The 27951-nt window shown below is 39.1% G+C and overlaps 3 protein-coding genes across 6 annotated transcripts in view; 2 read left to right on the forward strand and 1 right to left on the reverse strand.

Annotated features, from left to right (window-relative positions):
- Positions 1-27951, forward strand: part of LOC128694712 (probable pyruvate dehydrogenase E1 component subunit alpha, mitochondrial) — a 147848-nt gene that overhangs the window by 80777 nt on the left and 39120 nt on the right. The window lies entirely within an intron of this gene.
- On the forward strand, positions 1713-8553 carry LOC128694710 (uncharacterized). The gene is made up of 5 exons (XM_053784962.2): positions 1713-1820; positions 3123-3233; positions 4062-4381; positions 5277-5436; positions 8311-8553. Exons 2-5 carry the CDS (start codon positions 3161-3163, stop codon positions 8475-8477), a joined length of 720 nt encoding a protein of 239 aa, XP_053640937.2. The 5' UTR covers positions 1713-1820; positions 3123-3160; the 3' UTR covers positions 8478-8553.
- Positions 11943-27499, reverse strand: LOC128694711 (uncharacterized). Of its 3 annotated transcripts, none has more exons than XM_053784963.2 (5): positions 27449-27499; positions 22096-22212; positions 16635-16951; positions 14880-15033; positions 11943-14296 (listed from the first exon to the last, which is right to left on the reverse strand). In XM_053784963.2, exons 2-5 carry the CDS (start codon positions 22166-22168, stop codon positions 13848-13850), a joined length of 993 nt encoding a protein of 330 aa, XP_053640938.2. In that variant the 5' UTR covers positions 22169-22212; positions 27449-27499; the 3' UTR covers positions 11943-13847. The 3 variants fall into 3 exon arrangements, with proteins under 3 accessions (XP_053640938.2, XP_053640939.2, XP_053640940.2); XM_053784964.2 differs by lacking the exon at positions 27449-27499 and adding an exon at positions 27356-27419; XM_053784965.2 differs by lacking the exon at positions 27449-27499 and having other exon boundaries at positions 16635-16806.

Below are 27951 nucleotides of genomic sequence, written 5' to 3' on the forward strand. Positions count from 1 at the left end.
AATAATGCGCGTCTCTGCAAAGACGGTGATAGTGTGAATGATGGTGTAAGTTCCTTTTCTTGAGGGATCACCCTGCCTTTGTGGGAGACGCCCAGAGTGTTAAAAAAAGTGTGTATCAAAAGCTCTTCAACAGTATCAAGACATCTTTCACCTTCCTGAAGAGTCATAAATAAATTCGCAGTGTATATACATAAACACATCCAGAAGAAATACAACTGTTGGTGTAATATATATACATCTCCAGGGTGTGAGGTATACACCTGTTGGTGTATTCACATTGAAATACAAACCTTTCGGTATGCAGGTACCTAATGTATTATATACAATGAGATACATGTCTCGGTGTATACAGATACACATCATCTCAGTATATATACACATACACATTTCTCTTTATACATATACACATTTTCATTATATATATATATATATATATATATATATATATATATATATATATATATATATATATATATATATATATATATATATATATATATATATATATATATATATATGTATGTATGTATGTCGTGCCGAATAGGCAGAATTTGCCATCTTGGCTTAAATAGCAACGTTCATCTTGCCATATAGGACAAGTGAAAATTTGTGTATGCAATAATTTCGCCAAAATCATTCTGAACCTAACGAAAAAAATATATTTCACTGTGTTTGTTTAGTATTAAATTATTGTAAACAAATCTAAAATATATTTAGTTGGGTTAGGCTAAAATAAATTGTTCTTATTACAATAAGGTTAGGTAAGTTTTCTAAGATTCTTTTGTAGCAAAATTATAAATTGTTGCATCAGCATTAATGAAAAAAATATATCTTCAAGCGTATAAGAGAAAATTTTAGAAAGGACTTAATTTTAAATGAGTTCTTGCTAATTGACCAGTTTTACATATTCGGCACGACATATATATATATATATATATATATATATATATATATATATATATATATATATATATATATATATATATATATATATATATATATATATATATATATATATATATATATTCAGGAAGGTGAAAGATGTCTTGATACTGTTGAAGGGCTTTTGATCCAAGGAAGAGAAACTATCCTGCCCTTGGATCTAACCTCATTATCTCTCATTCTCCAGGCGCGGTGTGGCTCCCTATGGGTTTAGCGCTCAGCATGATACTTATTCAGACATGGCAGCTCACTTCAGTAAGGATGATCAGTACAGGAAGGAGGGAGATGAAGGAAGGAGGGAGATGGAAGGAGGGAGATGAGGGAAGTAGGGAGATGAGGGAAGGAGGAACATGAAGGAAGGAGGGAGATGAAGGAAGGAGGGAGATGAGGGAAGGAGGAAGATGAAGGAAGGAGGGAGATGAAGGAAAGAGGGAGATGAAGGAAGGAGAGAGATGAGGCAAGGAGGGAGATGAAGGAAAGAGGGAGATGAGGGAAGGAGGGAGATGAGGGAAGGAGGAAGATGAGGGAAGGAGGGAGATGAGGCAAGGAGGGAGATGAAGGAAGGAGGGAAAGAGGGAGATAAGGCAAGGAGGGAGATAAAGGAAGGAGGGAAAGAGGGAGATGAGGCAATGAGGGAGATGAGGCAAGGAGGGAGATGAAGGAAGGAGGGAGATGAGGCAAGGAGGGAGACGAGGCAAGGAGGGAGATGAGAGAAGGGAGATGAAGGAAGGAGATGAGGGAGGGTTTGGGGAGGGAGAGTTAAGGGAAGGAAGGAGGGTTTGGGGGAGGGAGAAAGAGCAAGAAACAGGATGGAGTCAGCAGTAGCATGTGAAGCACACAGGAAGGATAAGCAAGATCTCTGAACTGTTTTTCCAGAGGTAAGCTTTTATGGGACAACGTTTTTTCCTCTATGTAGAGCTTATCTAGTTATGTTTCGCTGTGCAGTTTTATTTAGTCGTGTTTTGCTCTGCGTAGAGCTTTATCAAGTCACGTTTCATTCAGTTTAGAGCTTTATCACGTAATATTTTTTTTATATGTAGAACGTTTCGATCAACTATGCGAAATGTTGTCCCAACTCAAAGACGTCTTCTGCAGCCTATACATTGTCTTCAGCATTGTTGGAATGCAACGTTTAGATGCAGGTTATCTTCCTGTGTTGCAGAACTCACTACCACTAAGAGCTGCCCAGTAAGGCCCTTGTGGGTTTAGCGCTTGGTTTTGATTATAATAATAGTACTAAGCGCTGAAGTGTTAAATAGTGAGAAGCAAATCAAGACTTCAATTATTCAATCTCTGTATAAACTTGTGAATAGAGGAAACAAATAATACAAGAGGGTAGTTTACAATGTTGTAATCACTTTATTACAGACACGAGGGCAGTTTATGGTGCTATAATTGCCTTGTTACAGACACGAGGGCAGTTTATGGTGCTATAATTGCCTTGTTACAGACACGAGGGCAGTTTATGGTGCTATAATTGCCTTGTTACAGACACGAGGGCAGTTTATGGTGCTATAATTGCCTTGTTACAGACACGAGGGCAGTTTATGGTGCTATAATTGCCTTGTTACAGACACGAGGGCAGTTTATGATGCTATAATTGCCTTGTTACAGACACGAGGGCAGTTTATGGTGCTATAATTGCCTTGTTACAGACACGAGGGCAGTTTATGATGCTATAATTGCCTTGTTACAGACACGAGGGCAGTTTATGGTGCTATAATTGCCTTGTTACAGACACGAGGGCAGTTTATGGTGCTATAATTGCCTTGTTGCAGACACGAGGGCAGTTTATGGTGCTATAATTGCCTTGTTACAGACACGAGGGCAGATTATGGTGCTATAATTGCCTTTTTACAGACACGAGGGCAGTTTATGATGCTATAATTGCCTTCTTAGACACGAGGGCAGTTTATGGTGCTATAATTACCTTGTTACAGACACGAGGACAATTTATGGCGCTATAATCATATGGTTACAAACACGAAGGCATTTTATTGTGCTATAATTGCCTTGTTACAGACAGTAGGACAGTTTATGGTGCTATAATCACATAGTTACAAATACGAAGACAGTTTATGGTGCTATAATTACATTGTTATAGACATAAGGGCAGTTTATAGTGCTATAATTACCTAAAGACATGAGGGCAGTTTATGATACTATCATCACTGTTACAGACACGGACAGTTTATGATGGTATAATCACCTTGTTACAATGAGGGCAGTTTGGGTGGTGGTTATAATCTCACAGCTTCAACACGTCACACAGTCTCGATCGAGAGAGTTGGGTAAGTCAATGTATTATTTTTTTTAGTTTGGAGTTCACTTAATATATTTATTATGCACCTAATACCTATGGTGTGAGTGGCAATCAAAACACTGCAGAGGCACATAATGGGTCCAGGGACTGAGCCCCAAAGTTTTTATAGATAAGCTAGTTACAGTGGTCATAAGTTCTTTACCTTGCTTATATCTGCTTACATGAATTCAGTTACAAAAATATTCGAGTGTAACTTATATGTGATTTTGAATGATATTACCTTATGTTTTAGCAAGATATGGCTGAGTTGAAACAAGTTTAAAAGTATTGTGAGTTAAGTTTCCGTACTTTCCAGCTTATAATGAGCACGAACATATTAGGCGCATCCCAATTTTGGCAGGTATATTCTGGGAAAAATAAAATGCAATACCTGTTTCAAAATGACTGCTTACGCGAACAACGCAGGTAAAGTAGGTGGTGCTTTGTGCAGCCTATCTGCCCGAACACCATCAACACAAACATGGCTAATTGTTGCTTACGGACAGCTACTTTACCATTGCTGAAGCTGATTTGTTTATTACGGTAATATGCATATAATTGTGAGCTACAAAATGTCACTTGCGGTCAACTCTTTATGATTTCGTTAACGTGTGGAGGATGTGTGGTAAGACAGACATGAATGTCAGCAACTGAGGTGAGATGCTGAAGATTTTGTTGTGGAGACCCATCAGGTCAAATTTAGTGACGACTGCACAAATATAGACCAACATATAAAAGAGAAAATTAAAAGATTTTGGTAAGCGTATTGAAGGTGCGTGGGAGTAGTGGGATACGCTGACTATTGTGTTGTTCACAGTTTGCCAAGAATCAAACCCCAGGGAGCCAGTGTCCTTAGACCTCTCGCCCTCCAAGGTGAGGTCAGACGACGCCCTGGAGGTCGAGTTCTGCGTCTGTCCCCAGGATAACATTCCATCTTGGATCCTCAGCATCACCTTCCTCAGAGCAGGTGACACGCTGGCCAGTGTTCGCATGTATCACAACATTAATGTCAACGGCCAACAGAGTGATGTAGACACACTACAAATGCAATGTCAAAGTGAGAGGCCAGTAGAAGCATCCAACCCTTGGAGTTACAACGACCAGCTCCCAGGAATACGTCGACTCTTCAAACTCAAGGCAAGTATTTTCTGCTTCGTCTTGACAAGCCAACGCTTGTAGAGGATAACAGGTCTACCACGGTTCATTTGACATCACGGCTTCCCGTCCTACCTACGTCACTGTGTGGCTTTGGGTTTCCCATCTGTGGCTGGACTTATCTGTATTGTGTTTGTCCTGGTGCTGCAGTGTTAGCCATGGTTGGCTGCCTTAACACACATCAACACAGCAAGAGTAACATCATTTTTACAAGTGAGTGTTATCAACATAGACTGAGTTTGAGCTGTCATTTGATTTTTATATATAAAAGCAATTACTCCTTTTATTCCCTTAGAATGTTAATATAATAATTTATATGTAGAAAATAAGGTTATAGTATATATCATTCCAGTCCCGCTGGGAGAGACATCAGTGAGGTGATGTACTCCATCTATCACCGGATGCTTGCTATCCCTGTTATATATTTATCTCTGTGATGTACTCCATCTATCACCGGATGCTTGCTATCCCTGTTATATATTTATCTCTTGAATCACTACGGATTTACTTCTTCCCGTGAATAATAATAATAATAATAATAATATCAGTAGTGGTAGTACTAGTAATAATAATAATAATAATAATAATAATAATAATAATAATAATAATAATATCAGTATTAGTTGTAGCTACAATAATAATAATAATATATTAGTATTAGTAATAATAATAATATAGCATTCCAAAATACATTTTGCCAAGCCTAAAATCTGCAAATTATAAGTTAAGAATGAACAACATGGTCATTGCATCTGTATGGGCAAGGTAAGTGTAGAGGCGGAGAGTAGTATGACTTGTAACAATATAACAGAATTATATATTTAATATTCCTGTTTTATAATGGATCAGTTGCAACAGTAAGAAACAATTGTTTCAGATGAATAAAAGTCAAATTTCAGTCGGAGATAAGACTGGTAGCCAAGAGGAAATGTGGCTGACAGAAGTGTGTAAACTTAAAGATCTACGCAACATTAGTGTGACTATTAAGAGTGACCCGTGTTGTGGTCGTCCCTCAGTCAGCTTCTGCTGCTTCCATGGTGAGTGTTACTGACTTGCTCTCTTACAAGCTCGCTCTGTCCTTCAGTAGTGGTATAACACTAATATCACACAATGTCATTTTCTCATTCTCTGGTGGTGTGTAGAATAAAGGATGTCTGTGAGTCCTGACTGGTTAGGTTAGTGGCCCATGGCCAGTCAATGTGTGGATCCAGGCTAGGAACCTGCCACCTCATTCCTATACCTGAATTAATTTACTTACCTCCATTCTCACATGAGCAGTGGTAGTGTTGACGGTTGCGCTATAGTTCTCTGGTGGAGGTAAGTGGCCAGACCCCTTTCACGCACGTAGGCCCAAGGTACATTAAATGAACACTCAATACACTTGAGATACTTACGTGGAGGGGTGATAGGCCGTGGTCACCTGTAACCGCCTTGTACCGTAGCAAGAGATCCTTTATCCAAGTGAAATGTCTCTGATTTGCGTCGTAATGTGTTATCGAATGTTAGAGGACTTCATTGCAAAGCTTCAGGATAAGTAGTCCTGTGTTCACTGTTTTTTTTATGACTAATAGTCGCAGCCGGCTGGACATTCAAACTGGTACAAGTGCCTACTGGCCGGGTCACTATCTGGAAAAGACCCGATTTTTAGATTTTGCCACCGAAGTGGCTAGTTTATTGTGCACCCCATATCCATCCTGTGGACGGTAGCGCGAGAGCATATGGATACACAAAAGGCCTAGGAACTAGGCCCCAAAGGGTTAACAGGAATACATATGGATTTATATCTACATATCTATAGTTCACTTATCTGTTACAAGCAAATTTAGGAAATTTGCTTAGTATATCTGGTATCTTATTTTCATTAATAAGATATCTTGACATGTCACATAGGTTATTATACTGTCTGTCTCTGTATTCCTCAATAAGTGGACAATTAAGCACATAGTGTTCAAGAGAGTGACCATATGCCTGATCACATAATTTACATTTAGTTTGATCATCATCTGTGTCTCCCAAACTGCCAGAAGTACTTGTAACCAAGCCTAAGCCTGGCCACTACAACATCAGTCAGTGTTCACATTGCACGTTGCTCCATAAACATACTTATCTACGTTCATGTTATCATAGTGGGTTATAGATCTACTCAGGCTTCTAACTGCATTCCTATAACAATCATTTTCATTATTTACTTCTCTCCTAATATTATTCCTAATGCTAGACACAGTTATACCAAAGTTATATTCTACATTCTCCTTCTGGGTACTCTTCTTGGCTAACATATCAACTTTATCTTGAAGGAGTAATCCAATGTGTGATGGAATCCATAGCAATTGTACATTAATTCCTTTGTCCCTAATTTTTGAGTATCTATACCTGGCTTCCCCAATGAGCATGTTGTTGGAGTCATTATATGAGCCAAGAGCCTTCAATGATGACATAGAATCAGTAATGATGATAGAGTCAAGCTCAGTGTCATTGGTTAGCTTTAGCGCCATTAGGATTGCAAACAATTCAGTTTGCAGTGTAGAAAGATAAGACACATGTGCAACATCTGGATATCTTTATTGTAGTAGACGTTTCGCCATCCAGTGGCTTTATCAATACAGATTCTAGGACATAATAGGAAGACAGTAGAACTATATACAAAAGATGAGGTAATCAGTCCCTCGGCCTTGGAGTTAGTGACTGCCCTCGTCTGCTGCCCGTCCCATTCACTGACGCCTATAAAAAGCGCCAGTCTTCTTGCCTTTGCTCCAGACTCTCCTCCACCACGATGCTGTGAACACTAACTCCAAGGCCGAGGGACTGATTACCTCATCTTTTGTATATAGTTCTACTGTCTTCCTATTATGTCCTAGAATCTGTATTGATAAAGCCACTGGATGGCGAAACGTCTACTACAATAAAGATATCCAGATGTTGCACATGTGTCTTATCTTTCAATTCAGTTTGTAGTGTAGACGCCCAGTTGTTAATTCTTATGCCTAACTCCACAAGTTTATTATTGTTCTTAACTAGGGAGGTGGCAACAAGAGCAGATGCAGCCCTGCCAGAAGACTCCTGTTTAGATCCATCAGTGTATATAACTTGTGATAACTTATTACTACCAGCTAAAATTAAGACACATGTGCAACATCTGGGTATCTTTATTGTAGACGTTTCGCCATCCAGTGGCTTTATCAATACAAATTCTAGGACATAACTTGAAGACAGTAGAACTATGTACAGAAGATGAGGTAATCAGTCCCTCAATCTAGGAATAGGTGCGAAGAGCACCTGAGGGACTGATTACCTCATCTTCTGTACATAGTTCTACTGTCTTCAAGTTATGTCCTAGAATTTGTATTGATAAAGCCACTGGATGGCGAAACGTCTACAATAAAGATACCCAGATGTTGCACATGTGTCTTAATTTCATCTTGTCGGTATTATATACCATTCTTATACTACCAGCTAGGTGAGAAATTTCTTCTTGAGCAGACCCGGGCCGGTAAAAGTACCGGCGAATCTACAACAACAACAACAACGTGCCTACTCCAATAATTATGTAGGATATGAGAAGTAATGTAGTCACTCTGCTGAATTAATCTAACTTAGCTTAAATACGTATAAGTAGTAGTGTATAGTACATTAGTTTGTAGAGCCTCAATTACTAATAAGTCTTACAAATTAAAAGTACGTATATAAAGAAATGTGGCACCCTCTAGTAAGCATACGTGGGTCTGCTTGTTCCCCTCCTCTGTCCCTAACTGGGGATAGTTTTTAACAGTCTGGAAAATTTGAAGTAGCGTGTTCCACAGGTGGTATCACCCACTAATTTCCCACAGACACAGTCTGCCTTCCTTCTGTGACAAGTGTTAGTCGCGCACATATTTCCTCATGATATTGACCCATGAATTTGTTCCCTGCAGGACTGAGGACTCAGCGCACCATCAGAAGGTGGGTGTGGGTGTCGTGTCTGGTAGCAGTTGGGGCGGCTGTATTGTGTATCCAGGGAGTGATGCTGGCCAGGCTCAAGAAACAGTTTGATGAGTTAGAGAAGTTGAGGCTCGAGAATGTTCATGCACTTCGCTTCTAAATTCGGACTAGGAATACGTAACACTTCAATGATTTGATGTTTGTTTCATATAATAAACAAGCAACCAACTACACAAGTATTATAATTATTTACATAATCACGAGTAAGCACTTATAACCTTTAATGGGGAAGGGGGGAGGGGAGTCGTATAGCACCTGGGGAATGAGAGGGAATTAGATGTGATCCAAGAAAAGACTGCCTGGTTACCTGGAGTCACTTCCGAAGGTCACCACCCCGCGGCCCGGTTCCAGACCAGACCAAACCTGGTTACTGACCTAATCGATGAAACTGTTAGTGCCCGCCGCCCGTAAGTATTTTATTCACTGATATATTACCAGCCATTCTTGAAAAATGTCCTGACTTTACCCACTGTAAATAATACATAGACACCTTTTTTTTTTGGCAAGCATTCCTTGCTAAAATATAAGGTAATATTTTTTTGTGACAATTCGTGTCTGCATAAATAACTCATTACGGCTGTAACCAAATCTTCTTCTTATAACCAGAGTCTTTGGTAAGATGGGTAAGGAAGAGGGATGGGTAAGGATAGAAATATTGGAAAAGGGTGGGAGGGGGGAGAGAGGTAGGATATAAAAGGTAAGTGACACAACCACTTTGGTGCAATTTAAAAAGTGTATGTGAAATAATAGAAAATTCTTGAAGGGGTATAATACTAACCCATCAGAGTCACATAGATATAACACATATATAGGTACATGACTCTGAATTGGTAGTATATATACAAGTTGCAATTGCTTTTTTTTCGATTGCATAACGAATATTTAAACGGCAAGACCAGGCGGTAATTGTCTGTAAACTCATGAAGAATTACTTGACATGTTAACTTCTTTCAATGCAACCAAATATAAACATATAAATATTTCTTTACCACTGCAACTTGTTTAGCTATCAGAGGCATAATGGGGCCAGTCCCTGGATCCATCATGCCTCTGTACTCTTGACTACTGCCCACACCAGTCCCTGGATCCATCATGCCTCTGTACTCTTGACTACTGCCCACACCAGTCCCTGGATCCATCATGCCTCTGTACATAAATAACATAAAAGGCACAATACCGTGACTGGAACGATACACAAATAACCCGCACATAAAAGAGAGAAGCTTACGACGACGTTTCGGTCCGACTTGGACCATTGACAGTCACACTGACTTTGTCAATGGTCCAAGTCGGACCGAAACGTCATCGTAAGCTTCTCTCTTTTATGTGCGGGTTATTTGTGTATAATGCCTCTGTACTCTTGACTACTGCCCACACCATTGGTATGGGGCGCATAATAAAGATATTAAGCTAGCTAACCACAGTCCAATGTATACATGACAACTCTGATGATCAGAAGCTGTTTTGAGGAACCAGTCGAGTTCGCTCTTGAAAACGGCTTGGAGTTTGTAATAATGTTGGCAGAAATACCGACAATGTATTAGGTACAAGGACACATGCGCAGCTAATGTAATATTCTACTGTGGCAACGTTTTGCTCTCCAGGAACTTTGTCAAGCCGGCTTGACAAAGTTCCTCGAGAGTGAAACGTTACCACAAACAGAATATCAGAGTAGTTAGGAGTTTGTTGGTGATCCCCCTCAAAACTTCCCTGCTCTTCATTGGAGATATCCTGCACCATCATAAGTAGTAATATCGGTGTGCAGGTTTGGGACCAGTTCCTCTAGAATCTTCCAGGTGTAGATTATAATGTATCTTTCTCGCCTACTTTCTAAGCTCTAAGGACTCAATGATTGACTGAGTTTATACAAGCAATGAAGGCTCTCTATAAATTCTCCAGCTCCACAGTTTCACTTGCCTTGAAGGAGCCCTTATGTAATACATAGCAATATTCAAGCCTAGAGAGAACGAGTGACCAGAAGAGGATCATTATTGACTTTACATTTGTTTTGAAGGTTCAAGTTATGTAGCCCATCATTTTCTTGCAGTCGCGATAACATTGTTGTGTTCCTTGAGCGTGACATTATCAAACCCACGTCTCTTCGCATTTGACTTATGTTCTATTGAGTGGTTTGAGTTTGTCTTGTACTCTGATATGTTTTTATTTCCTCTATTCTTCAGTGACGTAGTAACTGAAATTGAGTCCACTGAAAGACTTGGTTTATATTAGCTTGGAGGTTCGCTGTATCTTCTACAGATGCCACTTTCATACAAATTTTAGTACCGTCTATAAAGGATGATACAGTACTATGGTTTATATCCCTTTATATGTTAGATATGAGAATGAGAAAGAGAAGTGGGGTGGGAACTGTGTCTTGGGGGACAAAACTTCACTGTAGCAGCTCGATCTATGTTTATTTATTGTTACTTTGGGTTTCATGTGTTTAGAAGCTTAATATCCATCAGCCCACCCTCATAGTTATTCCTTTTACACGGATTTTGTGTGCAATTATCCCATAGTCGCACTTGTCAAAGGCTTTTACAAATTCAGTGTTTATTACATTTGCATTATGCATATCACCTGGTGTATCCAGTACCATTTGGGTCATAATACTATTTAGATTGATTAGTGTCTCACCGAACACTGTTATCGTTAGTGAATGTCCTCACCGAACACTGTTATCGTTAGTGAATGTCCTCACCGAACACTGTTATCGTTAGTGAATGTCCTCACCGAACACTGTTATCGTTAGTGAATGTCCTCACCGAACACTGTTATCGTTAGTGAATGTCCTCACCGAACACTGTTATCGTTAGTGAATGTCCTCACCGAACACTGTTATCGTTAGTGAATGTCCTCACCGAACCCTGTTGTCGTTAGTGGATGTCTTCACCTAACACTATTGTCGTTAGTGAATGTCCTCACCGAACACTATTGTCGTTAGTGAATGTCCTCACCGAACACTATTGTCGTCAGTGAATGTCCTCACCGAACACTATTGTCGTTAGTGAATGTCCTCACCGAACACTATTGTCGTCAGTGAGTGTCCTCACCGAACCCTGTTGTCGTTAGTGAATGTCCTCACCGAACACTATTGTCGTCAGTGAATGTCCTCACCGAACCCTGTTGTCGTTAGTGAATGTCCTCACCGAACACTATTGTCGCCAGTGAATGTTGTTAGGTAAGACACATATGCAACAGTTAGGTATCTTTATTGTGAAACGTTTCGCCTACACAGTAGGCTTCTTCAGTCAAGTACAGAAAAGTTGATAGAAGCAGAATGTCTTCACCGAATACTGTTGTTGTCAGTAAATGACCTCATCGAACACTGTTGTCGTCAGTGAATGTCTTCACCGAATACTACTGTCGTCAGTAAATGTCTTCACCGAATACTACTGTCGTCAGTAAATGTCCTCACCGAACACTGTTGTCGTCAGTGAATGTCCCATCTCCTTTAATCACAGCTCCATTTACTTGGTTCAAGACTTCTTCAGTATCAAAACATCTTCTCCCTGGAAGGGATCAAATGTACAAACCAACCAACGTGGAACAATAAAACAGAAGAAAACTGAATATTATTTATTTCGGCTTCACGAACAGGCCCTCTTCAGCAAAATTAACCTAAATCAAAGTTGAAACATTAAATGCGTATAGATTCATTAATATAGGCATCACAATGTGAAACAAATGAGTGCTGCTTGAATGCTTTTTCCTCGAACATTATTCATCTGCTCACCACAGCATCTATATCAAAACATTTACATGGTCAACAGTTGCTGACATTAAGCTATCTCAATACCACATTATCTAGATCAAGACATTTATAGTCATTTAACAGTTGCTTATCAATTGTTTCTACAGGATGCGTTGAAAAAAAGAAAAGCAAATTCCGTGTTTCTACAAAATATGTATAGAACAGACTAGAATGAAGAAAATGTTACACTTGGGTTTTTGTATTTACTTCTGGCCCAGGAGGAGGGTACAGCTCACATCATCTACTGAACATTTCACTGTACATTGGTTTGCGGTAGATGGAAGGAAAAAAGACACTCACAGAGCGCTGGACACGAACATCAAAGAAAGGAATCAAAGGGTTCCAGTCCCATTCAGCAAACTTTAAACTTGATAAGAGCAAGAATGTTCAGGACATACCTGGAGAGAGGTTTCAGGGATCAACGCCCCCGCGGTCCGGTCCGTGACCAGGTCTTGTGGTGGATCAGGGCCTGATCAACCAGGCTGTTACTGCTGGCCGCACGTAAACTGATGTACAAACCACAGCCCGGCTGGTCAGGTACTTTAGGTACCTGTCCACCGCCTTCTTAAAGACAGCCAGGGGTCCATTGGTAATCCCCCTTATGTATGCTGGGAAGCAGTTGAACAGTCTTGGGCCCCTGACACTTACTGTGTTGTCTCTTAGTGTACTCGTAGCGCCCCTGCTTTTCATTGGAAGGATGTTGCATCTCCTGCCGAGTCTTTTGCTTTCGTAGGGAGTGATTTTCGTGTGTAAATTTGGTACTAATACCTCCAGAATTTTCCAAATGTATATTATCATGTATATTTCTCGTCTGCGTCCCAGGGAATACCAATCAAGGGACTTCTACCGTTCCCAGTAATTTAGGTGCTTTATCGTACTTTGTGCCGTGAAGGTTCTATGTACATGCTTCATGTTAGCAATTTCGCCTGCCTTGAAAGGGGCCATTACTGTACAGCAATATTCCAGCTTAGAGAGAACAAGCGACTGGAAGAGACTAGTCAGTATAGTAATGTGGACACAGCCATGACATCTTTTACGTAGCGAAGCCGAAGCTGAATAGGAATCTAATTCTTTGCCTTCATTCCTTAATGTTAATGCCAGGTACATTTATGTTAATGTTAGGTACATTTACTGAATAAATGTCTGATCAGTGATTTGTTATTCTTTAATATTTAACTGATATTGGTAATGTATCTATCTCCATCTTTTCTGTGTAAAAACAGAAGATATGAATTTGAGTTACTTTTAAACTCTCACACTTTTCAATTAATTAATAAAAGTATGAGGCCTGTGAAGTTTGCCTCAGTAGTCTAAACAAATGGTATGGATCTCCAGTCCAAAAAAAATCCCACCCATGCTTTAACCAGTGTTAAGTGTACAGGCGAATTGCAGCCTTAACAACCCACATATAGTCCGTAGATATGAAGCCTAATTAAAGAAACCCGTCATGAGAAATATTATTCATGCGAGCAAGCTTAAGTCTTAGTTAACTGAAAATAGGAATAAAGGTTCTCACAAAGTTCATTCAACAAAACACTGAAAGGAAACGTTAAATTCCTGGCAGTACCTCACAGACGCACGCCATAATACCTGCATAAAGAGGAAGACATTATACAAGGTCACCTAGTTTTCGAAAATACGAATGACTCTCTGGTAAATAAGCTCGTTTGTTGTCTGATGTGTAGGTTATGTTCACTGCAGGTTGTGGTGTGGCCATCAGTGTGTGCCTGCGGTGGAGTGTGTCGCCAATCCTAGCAATTTATGGAAGTCTGAGCTCACCGTCGGTAAGTGCATTGCAGGACGAGTGCAGGTGCTCCCGACGATGATCATGGGGCTGGCAGGCACTGACGGGGTCGTGGCAGGCATAGAGATTAAGGTGGAAGAAGTGTAATATGTGATGGAGGGAGCAGATGTGTCGGAATCAATGGGTGTCACTTGCTTCTGCAGGAAGGTAGTGCGGGGAGTGGGTACCGGCTTTCTCTGCTGGGCTAGGACGAGCGTCGTCGCCTCACGCGAGGGTCCGTTTTGACCAGTTTCCTGTGACCTAGTGAATTTCGTCCTTTTGGCTATGCACACCACACCTAGCACAGTCAACAGCTGTATGCTGACCATCACTGTCAAGAAGATGATCATACGATCTGAATACTTCATACTGGGGCTCACACCTGCAGAACAACGTTAAAGCAGCTGTACAAGTCTACATTACGTCCCTTGCATGATATTTTGACTTAAAGGTTACCAGGAATAAAAGACAAAACAGAGGCAGAGAAACACTGTACCTCTTGCAAAGAGTATATAATATTATGGAAGTTTTACATCACTGTATATAGTAAAATCAGTATTCATTAATCAGCAGGGAGAGGCAGTATGAGATAGTAACGGTGCGCTAGACTAAAAGTGACTGTAAGAGATGGTAACATTCATCACTGGAGCAGGTAAGTCATTAATACATACCCCCTGGAGCAGGTAACACTTACCACTGGAACAAGGCAGTAACACTCACCACTGGAGCAGGACAGTAACACTACTGGAGCAAGACAGTAAACACTTACCACTGGAGCAGGACAGTAACACTACTGGAGCAAGACAGTAAACACTTACCACTGGAGCAAGACAGTAAACACTTACCACTGGAGCAGGACAGTAACACTACTGGAGAAAGATAGTAACACCACTGGAACAAGGTAGTCAACACTTACCACTGGAGCAAAACAGTAACACCACTGGAGCAAGACAGTAAACACTTACCACTGGAGCAGGACAGACTGACGTTGGGGTGACCGCAACATGGGTCACTCCCAGCAGTCAGCGTTATGTTGTTAAGATCTTGTAAACATACTTCTGAAAATTCTTTCTCTTGACCTCCATTTTCCTCAACGATTGAAACTCTTTTTTGAGTGACCTGAAACAACGTCCTCCAGCTGTTATAATCCTCGAGCTGTTATGTTACAGCACTAAGAAAAAAGTCATAATATTAAAATACTTATTGTCTTTACGCTAGTTTTATGTCAAAAGGTGATGGATAAAGAATTATGATGTATACCTTCGTACTGGGTACACTAAGTCTATATAAGTACAGTTAAGTAGCCTAGCTGTCTCACTAATACTGGACATAGAAGAGTACAGTTAAGTAGCCTAGCTGTCTCACTAATACTGGACATAGAAGAGTACAGTTAAGTAACCTAGCTGTCTCACTAATACTGGACATAGAAGAGTACAGTTAAGTAACCTAGCTGTCTCACTAATACTGGACATAGAAGAGTACAGTTAAGTAACCTAGCTGTCTCACTAATACTGGACATAGAAGAGTATAGTTAAGTAACCTAGCTGTCTCACTAATACTGGACATAGAAGAGTACAGTTAAGTAGCCTAGCTGTCTCACTAATACTGGACATAGAAGAGTACAGTTAAGTAACCTAGCTGTCTCACTAATACTGGCCATAGAAGAGTACAGTTAAGTAACCTAGCTGTCTCACTAATCCTGGACATAGAAGAGTACAGTTAAGTAGCCTAGCTGTCTCACTAATACTGGACATAGAAGAGTATAGTTAAGTAACCTAGCTGTCTCACTAATACTGGACATAGAAGAGTACAGTTAAGTAGCCTAGCTGTCTCACTAATCGTGGACATAGAAGAGTACAGTTAAGTAACCTAGCTGTCTCACTAATACTGGACATAGAAGAGTACAGTTAAGTAGCCTAGCTGTCTCACTAATACTGGACATAGAAGAGTACAGTTAAGTAGCCTGCTTGTCTGGCTAGCACTAGACGGAAAACTCGAACCTCCACCATATCTGGAGCTAAATAAAGCAAAAGGGTTCAGAAGGATATATATATATATATATATATATATATATATATATATATATATATATATATATATATATATATATATATATATATATATATATATATATATATATATATATACATACACATACACACAGACAGAGTGATAGTGTTTTGCTTTACCCAAACTGACATCATGACGACGTTGATCAGCTCTGATTTTTAATATGAAAAGCCCAGGTTTAATGCAATATAATTTTGAATGCTCAAGGCTTAAAATATTAACAATGAAGACTAGTATCCTGTAATAAACTTTCGGGAAAGCAAAAATTAAGATGCCTCTCTGGTGCTCCTACGGGGCTGTAATGGGAGCTGTAACTCTTTTCTAATCAGATTTGAATATGCAGTTAAGACTAATGATAAACATAATTACTCTCGTACACAAAGGGTTAAATGGCAGATCAAACTCGGTATCTATGTGGATAACAATCACTAGTATGTGACTCTGGGAAAGTTGTGTTGGTGTGTGCGGTGAAGGCGGCCAAAAAAAAAAAAATGAGTCCAGCCACAGCCTGTAAACCCACAGTCGTCAGTGACGTACAATAGCTACGATAAAAAACATGATACTTAGTGCCATGTAAAGTGAACTGTGGCAGACCTAAGTTATCCTCTGTAAGTGTTGCTGAGTCAAGACTTGTGCAAGAAGGGACTTACATTGAGTTTGAAGAGTTGAGGTATTCCAGAGAGCTGGTCGTAGCTCCAAGGGTTGGATGTTTCTACTGGTTTAAGTCCGTTACACTGAATCTGTAGTGTGTCTACATCACTCTGTTGGCCGTTGACCTTAGTTTTGTGATACATGCGGACAGTGGCCAGCGTGTCACCTCCTCTGAGGAAGGTGAAGATGAGAATCCAAGAAGGAATGTTATCCTGGGGACAGAGGCAGAACTCGACCTCCAGGGCGTCGTCTGACCTCACCTTGGAGGGCGAGAGGTCTAAGGGCACTGGCTCCCTGGGGTTTATCTCTTGACAAACTGTGAACAATACTAGTCAGCATCTTCCACTGCTCCCTCGCAGTGGAAGATGAGTTTCTCATTATATAAATATATCGTGCTGAATAGGTAAAACTGGTCAATTAGCAAGAACTCATTTAAAATTCAGTCCTTTCTAAAAATTTCTCTTATATATTTAAAGATATATTTTTTCATTTATGTTAATGCAAAAATTAATAATTTTGTACGAAAAGAACTTTAGAAAACTTACCTAACCTTATTATAACAAGCGCAATTTAATTTAGCCCAATCCAACTAAATAGATTTTTAGAGAAGTTTACAGTAATTGAATAATAAACAAATACAATGAAATATATTTTTTTCGTTACGTTCAGAATGATTTTTGCGAAATTATTGCCTACACAAATTTTCCCTTGCCTTATTCGGCAAGAAGAGCGTTGCTATTTAAGCAAAAATCTCAAGTTTTAACTATTCGGCACGACATACACACACACACACACAAATATATATATATATATATATATATATATATATATATATATATATATATATATATATATATATATATATTATATATATATATATATATATATATATATATATATATATATATATATATATATATATGTAGGTAGTAGGTTGGTAGACAGCAACCACCCAGGGAGGTACTACCGTCCTGCCAAGTGAGTGTAAAACGAAAGCCTGTAATTGTTTTACATGATGGTAGGATTGCTGATGTCTTTTGTCTGTCTCATAAATATGCAAGATTACAGGCATGTCTTGCTACTTCTACTTACACTTAGGTCACACTACACATACATATACACATTTATTCATACACACTCATCTGAGTTTTCTTTGATTTTATCTTAATAGTTCTTGGTCTTATTAATTTTCCTTTTATATCCATGGGGAAGTGGAATAAGAATCTTTCCTCCATAAGCCATGCGTGTTGTAAAAGTCAACTAAAATGCCGGGAACAATGGGCTAGTAACCCCTTTTCCTGTAAAGATTACTAAAAAGAATAAGAAGAAGAAAATTGTCAAAGTGGGAAGTCTGAATGTGCGTGGATGTTGTGCAGATGATAAGAAAGAGATGATTGTGGATGTTATGAATGAGAAGAAGCTGGATGTCCTGGCTTTAAGTGAAACAAAGCTGAAGGGGGTGGGAGAGTTTCAATGGAGAGGAATAAATGGGATTAGGTCAGGGGTTTCAAATAGAGTTAGAGCTAAAGAAGGAGTAGCAATAATGTTGAAGGATAAGCTATGGCAGGAAAAGAGGGACTATAAATGTATTAATTCAAGGATTATGTGGAGTAAAATAAAGATTGGATGTGAAAAGTGGGTTATAATAAGCGTGTATGCACCTGGAGAAGAGAGAAGTGTAGAGGAGAGAGAGAGATTTTGGGAAATGTTGAGTGAATGCGTGGGGAGTTTTGAATCAAGTGTGAGAGTAATGGTGGTTGGGGATTTCAATGCTAAAGTGGGTAAAAATGTTATGGAGGGAGTAGTAGGTAAATTTGGGGTGCCAGGGGTAAATGTAAATGGGGAGCCTTTAATTGAGCTATGTGTAGAAAGAAATTTGGTAATAAGTAATACATATTTTATGAAAAAGAGGATAAATAAATATACAAGGTATGATGTAGCACGTAATGAAAGTAGTTTATTAGATTATGTATTGGTGGATAAAAGGTTGATGGGTAGGCTCCAGGATGTACATGTTTATAGAGGGGCAACTGATATATCGGATCATTATTTAGTTGTAGCTACAGTTAGAGTAAGAGGTAGATGGGAAAAGAGGAAGGTGGCAACAACAAGTAAGAGGGAGGTGAAAGTGTATAAACTAAGGGAGGAGGAAGTTCGGGCGAGATATAAGCGACTATTGGCAGAAAGGTGGGATAGTGCAAAGATGAGTAATGGGGGGGTTGAAGAGGGTTGGAATAGTTTTAAAAATGCAGTATTAGAATGTGGGGCAGAAGTTTGTGGTTATAGGAGGGTGGGTGCAGGAGGAAAGAGGAGTGATTGGTGGAATGATGAAGTAAAGGGTGTGATAAAAGAGAAAAAGGTAGCTTATGAGAGGTTTTTACAAAGCAGAAGTGTTATAAGAAGAGCAGAATATATGGAGAGTAAAAGAAAGGTAAAGAGAGTGGTGAGAGAGTGCAAAAGGAGAGCAGATGATAGAGTGGGAGAGGCACTGTCAAGAAATTTTAATGAAAATAAGAAAAAATTTTGGAGTGAGTTAAACAAGTTAAGAAAGCCAAGGGAAAATATGGATTTGTCAGTTAAAAACAGAGTAGGGGAGTTAGTAGATGGGGAGATGGAGGTATTAGGTAGATGGCGAGAATATTTTGAGGAACTTTTAAATGTTAAGGAAGAAACAGAGGCAGTAATTTCATGCACTGGTCAGGGAGGTATACCATCTTTTAGGAGTGAAGAAGAGCAGAATGTAAGTGTGGGGGAGGTACGTGAGGCATTACGTAAAATGAAAGGGGGTAAAGCAGCTGGTACTGATGGGATCATGACAGAAATGTTAAAAGCAGGGGGGGATATAGTGTTGGAGTGGTTGGTACTTTTGTTCAATAAATGTATGAAAGAGGGGAAGGTACCTAGGGATTGGCGGAGAGCATGTATAGTCCCTTTATATAAAGGGAAAGGGGACAAAAGAGACTGTAAAAATTATAGAGGAATAAGCTTACTGAGTATACCAGGAAAAGTGTACGGTAGGGTTATAATTGAAAGAATTAGAGGTAAGACAGAATGTAGGATTGCGGATGAGCAAGGAGGTTTCAGAGTGGGTAGGGGATGTGTAGATCAAGTGTTTACATTGAAGCATATATGTGAACAGTATTTAGATAAAGGTAGGGAAGTTTTTATTGCATTTATGGATTTAGAAAAGGCATATGATAGAGTGGATAGAGGAGCAATGTGGCAGATGTTGCAAGTATATGGAATAGGTGGTAAGTTATTAAATGCTGTAAAGAGTTTTTATGAAGATAGTGAGGCTCAGGTTAGGGTGTGTAGAAGAGAGGGAGACTATTTCCCGGTAAAAGTAGGTCTTAGACAGGGATGTGTAATGTCACCATGGTTGTTTAATATATTTATAGATGGGGTTGTTAAGGAAGTAAATGCTAGGGTGTTTGGGAGAGGGGTGGGATTAAATTATGGGGAATCAAATTCAAAATGGGAATTGACACAGTTACTTTTTGCTGATGATACTGTGCTTATGGGAGATTCTAAAGAAAAATTGCAAAGGTTAGTGGATGAGTTTGGGAATGTGTGTAAAGGTAGAAAGTTGAAAGTGAACATAGAAAAGAGTAAGGTGATGAGGGTGTCAAATGATTTAGATAAAGAAAAATTGGATATCAAATTGGGGAGGAGGAGTATGGAAGAAGTGAATGTTTTCAGATACTTGGGAGTTGACGTGTCGGCGGATGGATTTATGAAGGATGAGGTTAATCATAGAATTGATGAGGGAAAAAAGGTGAGTGGTGCGTTGAGGTATATGTGGAGTCAAAAAACGTTATCTATGGAGGCAAAGAAGGGAATGTATGAAAGTATAGTAGTACCAACACTCTTATATGGGTGTGAAGCTTGGGTGGTAAATGCAGCAGCGAGGAGACGGTTGGAGGCAGTGGAGATGTCCTGTTTAAGGGCAATGTGTGGTGTAAATATTATGCAGAAAATTCGGAGTGTGGAAATTAGGAGAAGGTGTGGAGTTAATAAAAGTATTAGTCAGAGGGCAGAAGAGGGGTTGTTGAGGTGGTTTGGTCATTTAGAGAGAATGGATCAAAGTAGAATGACATGGAAAGCATATAAATCTATAGGGGAAGGAAGGCGGGGTAGGGGTCGTCCTCGAAAGGGTTGGAGAGAGGGGGTAAAGGAGGTTTTGTGGGTAAGGGGCTTGGACTTCCAGCAAGCGTGCGTGAGCGTGTTAGATAGGAGTGAATGGAGACGAATGGTACTTGGGACCTGACGATCTGTTGGAGTGTGAGCAGGGTAATATTTAGTGAAGGGATTCAGGGAAACCGGTTATTTTCATATAGTCGGACTTGAGTCCTGGAAATGGGAAGTACAATGCCTGCACTTTAAAGGAGGGGTTTGGGATATTGGCAGTTTGGAGGGATATGTTGTGTATCTTTATATGTGTATGCTTCTAGACTGTTGTATTCTGAGCACCTCTGCAAAAACAGTGATAATGTGCGAGTGTGGTGAAAGTGTTGAATGATGATGAAAGTATTTTCTTTTTGGGGATTTTCTTTCTTTTTTGGGTCACCCTGCCTCGGTGGGAGACGGCCGACTTGTTGAAAAAAAAAAAAAAAAAAAAAAAATATATATATATATATATATATATATATATATATATATATATATATATATATATATATATATATATATATATATATATATATATATATATATATATATTGCAGAACAACAACTGTGAAAAAATAATAGAATTCAAGGTACAACAAACAAAGAACAACAAACAAACAAATAAACAATATTCAAGGTGAAGAAAATAACACAAATTTTGCGAGTTTTATAGAGAGAACGTTTCGCTCTGTGTAGTCATAACTTGCAATATAACCTGATAAAACTACACAGAGCGAAACATCGATGACTAAGACACATATGTACTACGTGTCGCACATATCAGCTTGATGGGTATCATACGTCTGATAACAGAGGGCGAAACGTTGCCCCACTACAAGCTTCCACTAAGACGTCTTTACTGTGCTCAACAATAAAATAATAACCTTCTTATGGCATAATAAAGAAAGAAATAAAAGTAACGATAATAAAAGGAGCTGTAATCATTTATTATTATTTATCATTATTATTATTAATAATCATTATTACTATTTAATATTAATCATTATTACTATTTATTATTATTATTATTATTATTATTATTATTATTATTATTATTATTATTATTAATCATTATTATTTATCATTATTATTATTTATCAATATTATTATTTATCAATATTATTATTTATCAATATTATTATTATTACTGCATTCGTAAAAAGGCCTTAAACATATAAATTTTTTACATCGGAGGGTAATCAGGTTTGATCCGAGGAACAGGAGGGTAGCTCCCATACCCTGGATCAAGGCACCTCTCTCTTCTTCAAGGTAGAAACGTCTCAGTAGACTTACCTAAACTTTTCGACTGACACTGTGAGAAGAAGTGAAGGTAAGACAGCAACACTGGTGTCCAAACTGCCCTCATCTTCGTAACAAGGTGATTATTGCATCATAAACTGCCTTCCGGGTCTGTAACAAGGTGATTATTGCATCATAAACTGCCTTCGTGTCTGTAACAAGGTGATTATTGCATCATAAACTGCCTTCGTGTCTGTAACAAGGTGATTATTGCATCATAAACTGCCTTCCGGGTCTGTAACAAGGTGATTATTGCATCATAAACTGCCTTCGTGTCTGTAACAAGGTGATTATTGCATCATAAACTGCCTTCGTGTCTGTAACAAGGTGATTATTGCATCATAAACTGCCTTCCGGGTCTGTAACAAGGTGATTATTGCATCATAAACTGCCTTCGTGTCTGTAACAAGGTGATTATTGCATCATAAACTGCCTTCGTGTCTGTAACAAGGTGATTATTGCATCATAAACTGTCTTCCGGGTCTGTAACAGGGTGATTATTGCATCATAAACTGCCTTCCGGGTCTGTAACAAGGTGATTATTGCATCATAAACTGCCTTCCGGGTCTGTAACAAGGTGATTATTGCATCATAAACTGCCTTCCGGGTCTGTAACAAGGTGATTATTGCATCATAAACTGCCTTCCGGGTCTGTAACAAGGTGATTATTGCATCATAAACTGCCTTCCGGGTCTGTAACAAGGTGATTATTGCATCATAAACTGCCTTCCGGGTCTGTAACAAGGTGATTATTGCATCATAAACTGCCTTCCGGGTCTGTAACAAGGTGATTATTGCATCATAAACTGCCTTCCGGGTTTGTAACAGGGTGATTATTGCATCATAAACTGCCTTCGGGTTTGTAACAAGGTGATTATTGCATCATAAACTGTCTTCCGGGTCTGTAACAAGGTGATTATTGCATCATAAACTGCCTTCCGGGTCTGTAACAAGGTGATTATTGCATCATAAACTGCCTTCCGGGTCTGTAACAAGGTGATTATTGCATCATAAACTGCCTTCCGGGTCTGTAACAAGGTGATTATTGCATCATAAACTGCCTTCCGGGTCTGTAACAAGGTGATTATTGCATCATAAACTGCCTTCCGGGTCTGTAACAAGGTGATTATTGCATCATAAACTGCCTTCCGGGTCTGTAACAAGGTGATTATTGCATCATAAACTGTCTTCCGGGTCTGTAACAAGGTGATTATTGCATCATAAACTGCCTTCCGGGTCTGTAACAAGGTGATTATTGCATCATAAACTGCCTTCCGGGTCTGTAACAAGGTGATTATTGCATCATAAACTGCCTTCCGGGTCTGTAACAAGGTGATTATTGCATCATAAACTGTCTTCCGGGTCTGTAACAAGGTGATTATTGCATCATAAACTGCCTTCCGGGTCTGTAACAAGGTGATTATTGCATCATAAACTGCCTTCCGGGTCTGTAACAAGGTGATTATTGCATCATAAACTGCCTTCCGGGTCTGTAACAAGGTGATTATTGCATCATAAACTGCCTTCGTGTCTGTAACAAGGTGTCTCATAAACTGTAACAAGGTGATTATTGCATCATAAACTGCCTTCCGGGTCTGTAACAAGGTGATTATTGCATCATAAACTGCCTTCGTGTCTGTAACAAGGTGATTATTGCATCATAAACTGCCTTCCGGGTCTGTAACAAGGTGATTATTGCATCATAAACTGCCTTCCGGGTCTGTAACAAGGTGATTATTGCATCATAAACTGCCTTCCGGGTCTGTAACAAGGTGATTATTGCATCATAAACTGCCTTCCGGGTCTGTAACAAGGTGATTATTGCATCATAAACTGCCCTCTTATTTGAGCTTCTAAGTATAAAGGAATAATGTAACCCACACGTTTAGAAAAGCATATATATATATATATATATATATATATATATATATATATATATATATATATATATATATATATATATATATAGTTATAGTTATAAAGCTATAAGTAGCACTGCAGACTTTAATATAGGGATTAAAATAAAATCTAAATGTATATAGGCCTGGGTATACACACCCCTCAATGTACATACCATTACTGTTGATATATGATTCAGAAAACCGAGAAGTTTATAAATTAAACACATGTGCAACACTTTGTATCTTTGTTGAGGAAACGTTTTGCAACACAATGACTTCATCAGTTTTATACAAAGGAGAATGGTGAAGATCAGGAGTTTTGAGGTAATCAGTCCCTCAGCCTGGAGTCGATGTAATCACTCCATCAATCTTGACTCCGGGCTGAGGGACTAATTACCTAAAAACTCCTTCTGACCTTCACCGTTCTCCTTTGTATAGGACTGATGAAGCCACTGTGTGGCGAAACACTTCCTCAACAATTTATATACCATTATAGGATAACTAAATTTTTATGCACATTCAATAAATTTCAATGTTATATTGACAAACTTATAAAACAGTTTTTTTAATATATTGCTTATGAATGCTAAAGAGAAAAAAAATTAATAAATTATAACAAGTAATACAGAGCTGTGTTAGCTTGTATTATAAAAAAAATGGCTGAAAAACAATCAAGGATATTTAGAATATTGGTGTCCTGATTTAAGATTCAAGAAACTGGAGTTACTCTCTTCCTTGGATTAAATCTGAGTATCTCCCATTCCCAGACGCTGTATGACCCTTGCGTGCTTAGCGCTTCCCTGGAGTTTACCTGGAGAGAGTTCCAGGTAAACTCCAGGGAAGCGCTAAGCACGCAAGGGTCATACAGCGTCTGGGAATGGGAGATACTCAGATTTAATCCAAGGAAGAGAGCAACTTCAGTTTCTTGAATCTAAATCAGGACACCAATATTCTAAATATCCTTGATTGTTTCCCCGTGAAATTAAAAATATGCCAGACAAGAAATATGTATTACGAAGAAATTGAAGACACTACGAACTTCTTGGTAGACAGGAAGCCAATACAAAATATAAGATAAACACACAAATATGAACATATGTCCTGTTTTTAAAAGATAAAAGATAAAAAATAAAAAAAAAACATCAAGGCACGCTAAACAGGATGAACAAGAGGCTACAGTTTCAAATAATGTGAACAACAACGCAGATGGAGACTAGGAAGTGGATTATCACAGGGAGGATGGCAACTGATTGGAATAAAGCAATGCGTCTAATATAACTACTGATACTATGCATAGTTCTGTTGTAACTACAAACATTAATGACGGTACACCACCAACAGTTGTTGTAACTACAGACACTGAAGACGGTACACCAACAGTTGTTGTAACTACAAACTTTGAAGACGGTACACCTCCAACAGTTGTTGTAACTACAAACATTGAAGACGGTACACCACCAACAGTTGTTGTAACTACAAACTTTGAAGACGGTACACCTCCAACAGTTGTTGTAACTACAGACATTGAAGACGGTACACCACCAACAGTTGTTGTAACTACAGACATTGAAGACGGTACGCCATCAACAGTTGTTGTAACTACAAACATTGAAGACGGTACACCACCAACAGTTGTTGTAACTCCAAACACTGAAGACAGTACGCCAACAGTTGTTGTAACTACAAACATTGAAGACGGTACACCACCAACAGTTGTTGTAACGACAAACATTGAAGACGGTACACCACCAATAGTTGTTGTAACTACAAACATTGAAGACGGTACACCACCAACAGTTGTTGTAACTACAAACACTGAAGACAGTACAACAACAGCTGTTGTAACTACAAACATTGAAGACGGTACACCACCAATAGTTGTTGTAACTACAAACATTGAAGACCGTACACCACCAACAGTTGTTGTAACTACAAACATTGAAGACGGTACACCACCAACAGTTGTAACTACAAACATTGAAGACGGTACACCACCATTAGTTGTTGTAACTACAAACATTGAAGACGGTACACCACCAACAGTTGTTGTAACTACAAACATTGAAGACGGTACACCACCAACAGTTGTTGTAACTACAAACACTGAAGACAGTACAACAACAGCTGTTGTAACTACAAACATTGAAGACGGTACACCACCATTAGTTGTTGTAACTACAAACATTGAAGACCGTACACCACCAACAGTTGTTGTAACTACAAACATTGAAGACGGTACACCACCAACAGTTGTTGTAACTACAGACACTGAAGACAGTACACCAACAGACGTTGTAACTACAAACATTGAAGACGGTACACCACCAACAGTTGTTGTAACTACAGACATTGAAGACAGTACACCAACAGTTGTTGTAACTACAAACATTGAAGACGGTACACCACCAACAGTTGTTGTAACTATAAACATTGAAGACGGTACACCACCAACAGTTGTTGTAACTACAGACATTGAAGACAGTACACCAACAGTTGTTGTAACTACAAACATTGAAGACGGTACACCACCAACAGTTGTTGTAACTACAAACATTGAAGACGGTACACCAACAGTTGTTGTAACTACAGACATTGAAGACGGTACACCACCAACAGTTGTTGTAACTACAGACATTGAAGACGGTACATCACCAACAGTTGTTGTAACTACAGACATTGAAGACGGTACACCACCAACAGTTGTTGTAACTACAAACATCGAAGACGGTACACCACCAACAGTTGTTGTAACTACAGACATTGAAGACGGTACACCACCAACAGTTGTTGTAACTACAAACATTGAAGACGGTACACCACCAACAGTTGTAACTACAAACATTGAAGACGGTACACCACCAACAGTTGTTGTAACGACAAACATTGAAGACGGTACACCACCAACAGTTGTTGTAACGACAAACATTGAAGACGGTACACCAACAGTTGTAACTACAAACATTGAAGACAGTACACCAACAGTTGTTGTATCTACAAACATTGAAGACGGTACACCAACAGTTGTTGTAACTACAAACATTGAAGACGGTACACCACCAATAGTTGTTGTAACTACAAACACTGAAGACAGTACACCAACAGTTGTTGTAACTACAAACATTGAAGACGGTACACCACCAACAGTTGTTGTAACTACAGACATTGAAGACGGTACACCACCAACAGTTGTTGTAACTACAAACATTGAAGACGGTACACCACCAACAGTTGTTGTAACTACAAACATTGAAGACGGTACACCACCAACAGTTGTAACTACAAACATTGAAGACAGTACACCACCAACAGTTGTTGTAACTACAAACATTGAAGACGGTACACCACCAACATACCTCTGCTGCTGCAACTACGAATAGGTAATCAAACACACACAAACTGAATCAACAGACTTCAGCGAGTCACACCAACTAAAATGTAAAACGTACTATACTAATATTGTGTACTAGGAGACACCATCCTTAGCGTTAGTACCTCTAATACTGTCTCGGAACGCTTCAGTTTCCTGCTCCTCCCACTCACCCTCCCTCCCTCTCTCCTTCCTTCCTACCCTCCTTTCCTTCCTTCCCTCCTTCCTTCCTTTCTTCCTTCCTACCCTCCTTCCTTCCTTCCTACCCTCCTGCCTTCCCAGCTATCTCTGGTAGTAGAGCAGATGGATGTAATGGTCTGTTTCCCACAAGACCTAATTTTTTTTTCTTTATTGCGACTACGTTTCGCCACAGAATGGCGAAGCTCTACACAGAGTGAAGTATGAATCGATGAAGCTTCACAGAGCAAAGCATGAATCAGTGAAGCTCTACACAGACCAACACAAGACTTGATGAAGTTATACACTGTAACAGCTGACTTGATAAAGCTCTAGTCAGAGATCATGAAACTGATAAAGCTCTAGTCAGAGAACATGAAATTGACAAAGCTCTACACAGCAAAA

The sequence above is a fragment of the Cherax quadricarinatus genome, chromosome 51 (genome assembly GCF_038502225.1).
Source record: "Cherax quadricarinatus isolate ZL_2023a chromosome 51, ASM3850222v1, whole genome shotgun sequence".
NCBI lineage: Eukaryota > Metazoa > Arthropoda > Malacostraca > Decapoda > Parastacidae > Cherax > Cherax quadricarinatus.

Excerpts from the sequence above, each read along its gene's own strand:
- LOC128694710 (XM_053784962.2), top strand. The coding sequence starts at position 3,161 with ATGAGGGCAGTTTGGGTGGTGGTTATAATCTCACAGCTTCAACACGTC. Across the intron at positions 3,234-4,061 it reads GTCTCGATCGAGAGAGTTGG|TTTGCCAAGAATCAAACCCC; the intron begins GTAAGTCAATGT and ends TGTTGTTCACAG. Across the intron at positions 4,382-5,276 it reads GTCGACTCTTCAAACTCAAG|ATGAATAAAAGTCAAATTTC; the intron begins GCAAGTATTTTC and ends CAATTGTTTCAG.
- LOC128694711 (XM_053784963.2), bottom strand. The coding sequence starts at position 22,168 with ATGAGGGCAGTTTGGACACCAGTGTTGCTGTCTTACCTTCACTTCTTC. Across the intron at positions 16,952-22,095 it reads GTGTCAGTCGAAAAGTTTAG|TTTGTCAAGAGATAAACCCC; the intron begins GTAAGTCTACTG and ends TATTGTTCACAG. Across the intron at positions 14,297-14,879 it reads CAGTCTGTCCTGCTCCAGTG|GTGTGAGCCCCAGTATGAAG; the intron begins GTAAGTGTTTAC and ends GTTGTTCTGCAG.